This window comes from Austrofundulus limnaeus, unplaced genomic scaffold (assembly GCF_001266775.1).
Source record: "Austrofundulus limnaeus strain Quisiro unplaced genomic scaffold, Austrofundulus_limnaeus-1.0 Scaffold1221, whole genome shotgun sequence".
Taxonomy (NCBI): Eukaryota; Metazoa; Chordata; class Actinopteri; order Cyprinodontiformes; family Rivulidae; genus Austrofundulus; species Austrofundulus limnaeus.
Genome location: NW_013953623.1, coordinates 1 through 5,252, shown reverse-complemented (window position 1 = coordinate 5,252; position 5,252 = coordinate 1). Strand labels below are relative to the sequence as shown.

Genomic DNA, 5,252 nt, shown 5'->3' with positions numbered 1-5,252 from the left:
TAAGTTTATTTTCTATTTAAACATAAAAACAGCATTTTAATAACAACTAAAGGTGACATACCGTATTTTTCGGACTATAAGCCGCGACTTTTTTCCTGAACTTTGAACCATGCGGCTTATAGTCTGGTGGTATAGTCTTATACGTGGATTTTTTTCTTCAGCCACCAGGGGGCTCTTATGCTCCATTCGTTTCAACCATTCGCTTCAAAAAAAGAAAGAAAACAAAAAGAAAAAAGCGATTGCTTCCAGAGCCGACTGTTGTACCAGGAAGCAGCGATTTAAAGATAGTCAATGGCCAAGAACTCATAAAAGGGGATAAAACAGACATTTTTCACGGTGGAATCTGACTGATAAAAACTTTGGAGCTCAATCCGGACCAGTTTGTGGATAAACATCGAGTGAAGAGCTGCTGCCTTTTTTTTTCGGCATTGCACTCCCCGGGGAAGGAATCCCATGCAGTGACGTATGCTGGAGCGGGAGGGCTTTCCCAGCAGCTGGGCTCTGGATTTCTCGGAGGAACTGTGAAAGGTCAGTGTGAAAACAAACACCGAACAATCACGTGACGGCGCGTCGACTGGTCAACAGCTGAGCGACCATACTGCCAACTTAGCCAGAGGTGTAGCACCATTTTGTTTTAGCTAGTAGCAGACACGACACGACGGATCTTCGACAGACATGATATTGGACAGTATGTGGGCCCACATCAYGGATTCGGTGAAAGCAGCCATCAAGAAAACAAACTCAATTCCTGCTGTTATTCCTGGAGGTACAACAAAGTTTTTGCAGCCCTTGGACATCAGTGTAAATCGTGCATTTAAAGCAGCCCTCAGGGCTGAATGGGAGTCTTGGATGACAGACGGGGATAAATCATTCATAAAAACTGGCCGAATGCAAAGAGCATCATTTCCTGATGTCTGCCAGTGGATCCTAACAGCGTGGAGCAGAGTGAATGAGTCCACCABCAYMARTGGGTTCTGAAAGGCTGGACTGCTACGTGAAGAGGACACCACAGCTTCAGAGCCAGCATTACCCCAGGAGGACAACAGATACCGCTGTGTGACGCAGCTTTTCTCAGCTTGTTTAACTCCGACACTCAACAGGAGGACTTCGATGTTTTCAGTGCGCTGGAGGAAGATGAATGAGACATTTTGTTGGACCAGAAACTGTTAAAGAAAACTACCAAAATAAGGTCATTTAAATGAACCGTATTCCTCCGAACTTTAATTCCTAAAGGTTTGCTTTTTATGTTTTAATGTTGAATTCACTTTTTTGACGACAAATTTGGGTGTACTGTTTTTTTTTGTTCGCGGGTTTATTTTAAAATGGCGGGTGCGGCTTATAGTCCGAAAAATACGGTAGATACTTTATTATGGTATAGTATTTAAATATATGCCTGAGAAACACATAATATTGCCCCTTTAATGTTTTATTAAGCATTCATAAACACAAGAATAACCCACTTAAAAAGCATTAATACATATGTGCTTTTATTGGAGGTTTTTAGGTATGCACTAGCCGTTGTCTTGTCAGTCGGGTCAACTGAGGTTGTCCAAGGAGTTATGTACAACAGGTAAGATATTAACTGTTCATAACCTTCACACAGAAGTCACTTCAAAAGCTCTGAGCTTTCTCTTAAAGTAAAACACTAGGGTGGATACATCCCACAGCTGAATACTGAGCTCTTCTAAATACGCCAAATAATGTTCCAACTAATTCTAATCAATGACATTACAAATATTTGATCACTGAGTAGCTTTTGTAGATCATTTGTGTTTTAGTGATATACAATGTTTTTAAGGAAAATTTCATCCCATGAAATAAAATGAATAAACTTCTTCAGGCTAGTCCTCAAACAGGCCAAACTCATATGCCTAGGTTTGATTTTTCAGAAACTGTAGTCTAAGATTTTCAGGACAATCATTTTTCGAGCATCTAAAGAAATCCATCAAAAGACAAATTCTATATTTCATATTCATATGCATAAAACGACTGCAGCCTAATCTCAGTGGAGGAGTGAAAGGGATGCGGCCTGCCACTGTGGCTCTCTTTAGACTGAGACAAGTCAACAGAATTAGAAATTACAGCTCTGATGTGCAACTGAGAAGAGAAAGGAAGTGTATGTGATCCAATCTGAACAAGCCACAGCCACGAGGAGGATGGAAGATGATGAGGAGGAGGAGGATGATGAGCTGATGTTGTGACTTGAAACGGAACGCTGTTGTTTGGGAACAACATTAGCTCTGACAGCTGCGTGCGCACAGAAAGGATGATGAGCAGCTCTGTAAGCAGATATCAAGTCTTTGTGACAAACCCGACGAGAGGAGGTGTGAGGCGTTCACACGGGCTGAATGAGAACGTTTTGTGCTGCGAACGGCAAACTGCATGCAGGATCAAACACGTTAAAATAAAAACAGAAGGAACAAACAAGAATGAGTCAAGTTAAATAAACAGGCATTTGAAAAAACAACAATTCCTGGGTGCTAACAGCTGCAGCAGAGTTTTCTGTTTCCTGAAGATCCATTTCATTACAACACAAACACAATCAATGAAAGTAATTTATACTATGAGCTCTGCTCATTTAGTACTGATCAGTGGTGGCTAATTGTGTTAAGTTGAACACAGCAGCCTTTTTGCATTTTGCATGAAAAAAGTCCATTTTACTGTGTCGGCTTTTTAGCGTGCAATGGATCTTTATTGTTTTTAACTTAACACATAAAATTAAATGGCTGCAAAGGTGCAACTGCATGTTTCATAGTTCTGTGATTATCAAAGGAGTGATGAAAAAACTCAGTGCAGATGTTACAAGTGCTAAGGGTGGTCTTTAAAGTGCAACTTGCAGATTGAAACGTGATGAAAGTTATAAATTAATATTGTGTTTTTACGACTCACATATGCAGAAAACTAAGCTCTGCATTCTGATGTTATTCAAACCGCTTGTGTTGAAAGTGCTGGATTTTCTCCCTCTTTTAAACAGTTTTGGTGGCAGTCTGCTTCACGTTTGTCACCGTCGTTCACACTGAAATCCCTCCACACGGCTGCTGTTGCTCCTCCTCTACTGCCTGACTGCTCAGCTGAGAGGTGAAAGTCACGCTGTTGAAAAGTCAGGTACTTTGGTATTGGAACAATTTTAGGTATGTGAGCACACAGTATTACACTAGTGTCTCTGCAGACATCAGCCAATCAAACTGAATCCATTTAAATGGTGATTTAAAGTCGTTTAGTAGAATTTTTAATGACAGTGAATGTACAACCCATTTTTGTTTTGTTTTACAGAGGAAGATAAAGTCATGCGCTTAATTTTTCTTTCAATTCTAACTTATTGAAGTGAGCTTCTCAGAACCAACAGATGGACGTTTCCCTCGTACTGTTTTCAGAACATCAGTGTCACGCTGAGAAATATACACTAAAACAGGCTATGCCTGCTTCCACTGTGGTTAATCAATTTTTGGCACAACACCTGCCTACCTTTTCACATGTCGGCCATTACAGCTCTGTTACTACCTAGCTTGGAGGCACAAAGGCCCATCAGAGGTGGTTTCAACCTCTCTCGCCATCATTTATCAATCCATCCACTTTAGCTGGAATTTGCTCACTCATTTTATTTTTGCTCAAGGTTTTAATTTTTACCTGACAACTGAGAACCAACTGGAAAAACGACGACTAACATCGTTCTGTGTTAAAGGTGCATTACGGCAATAACTCAGTAGAAAAAAATCACTTGATGAGCGAGTCCGGCTGAGAGGTTTCAAAACCCTCTCATCCCATCCTGTTTTAATTCCACTGAAATTTGAACTGAATGTTTTTAATCCCCCACAGAAGCCCTGTATGTATACCAATCCTGGTATGAATGCAGTTCTACTCTTCCTCATCCAGCAGATAGCGATCACCTGATACGTGATGGCAAACTTTCCAGCACTGAGTGCACAACGTTAGCAAACATTAGCCACTTCACCCTCTGGCTCCTTGATTTTTCTTTTCTTTTTGTCACCTGATAAGACCACGGGTAAAACATTTTGGTCTTTAATATTTTCAATCTCTTCAGCTTTGAAACTGTTGAGCTTGGCAACTTTGAGCAAATCATAGCCAAGCAGATTTAAAGGTCTATGTTATGGATTAATTATGTATATCTGTTCTACCTTGACACTGTCCAGTAATCATATCTTATTATAACTAGTTTCGGCTGTTTTACTCTATCGGCCCAGACTTCAAGACTCCAGCAATGCATGACCTCTTTTATTTTGATAAGGTGTTTCCGGGCTGACAGCCCTGTCATTGGTTAGATGGTTCACAGTTGGCGAACTGTGATTGGTTGTAAGCGTGTCACATGATGTTATATTATCGGCTGCTCTGCGCTGACGAGCCAGCCACAAATTGACAGACTTCTCTGATTGACTTATGCTCTGTTGTTGCTCAAATTAAATCATTTGACGACCATACACGTAGACTTTCTGTGCATTTATTCCAACGTGTTTCTGCATTCTTGGTAAATCGTGCCACCACAGTGTACAAAACCTTTATAAACAGCAGCTTTCAACTTTTGGGAACTGCGGCTTCTAACTTGCAAGTTGCTCTTTAAAAAGGAAAACAGCAGAGAGTATTTCAAACATAAATACTCAGCCCTAATGTGTCTTTTTAAAGCTTTGTGTGGTATAAGGGTGAGGGAGTTTTTGGTGTTTTAGGAATCAAAACTGATGAAATTAGACCACTCACCTTTATTAAAGGGTTGATGACCCCCACATTGGCACTGGAATTGAAGACTTTGTTGAACCCCGTCTCTCTGTTGACCAACTCCAACTGGTAGAACTTCTTGTCATCCTGAAACATCAACATTTAAATTACTCCAGGTTTTCTGAGCTTTAAACACTCCTTTTCTACAAAATCGTGATTTTCACAGATTGTATCAGTAGTAACTACACCCAGTTTTATCTGAGACTGAGTAAAGCTGCAGAAACAGCCTGATGTTTTATCTTTGTTGTCACGGCGTTAAAATCTAATCCTGTCACACCGTAACGCTGCTCTGTCCACTCACCACCAGCTTTTTGACCAGAGCTTCCCTCTCTGTGACCATCTCTCTGAGTTCTGCGATGAGATGCAGGTCTTCTGGCCGGCTCTCTCTGTTCCTTAACTTTTCCTCCGTACCCTCCAGTCTGGATCCAGACAGAAACAGATGGAAGAGAAAGAAAAACTGCAGCTGCAGCACAGTTTTACCAAGAAAAACAAAACAACATTCAGCCCGGGGGTGGGGGTGGGGG

General features: G+C 41.0%; 1 protein-coding gene across 4 annotated transcripts in view; it reads right to left on the bottom strand.

Annotated features, from left to right (window-relative positions):
• LOC106534614 (protein FAM184A) overlaps positions 1-5,049 on the bottom strand; it is a gene marked incomplete at its 5' end in the record, with an annotated part of 13,208 nt that extends 8,159 nt beyond the window's left edge. For 3 of the 4 annotated variants that reach the window (XM_014031312.1, XM_014031310.1, XM_014031313.1), the window contains 2 exon segments: positions 4,711-4,815; positions 5,030-5,049. In XM_014031312.1, coding sequence (XP_013886766.1) covers positions 4,711-4,815; positions 5,030-5,049 — 125 coding nt within the window. 4 annotated transcript variants of the gene reach the window in all.
• Positions 5,050-5,252: the final 203 nt, after the last annotated feature.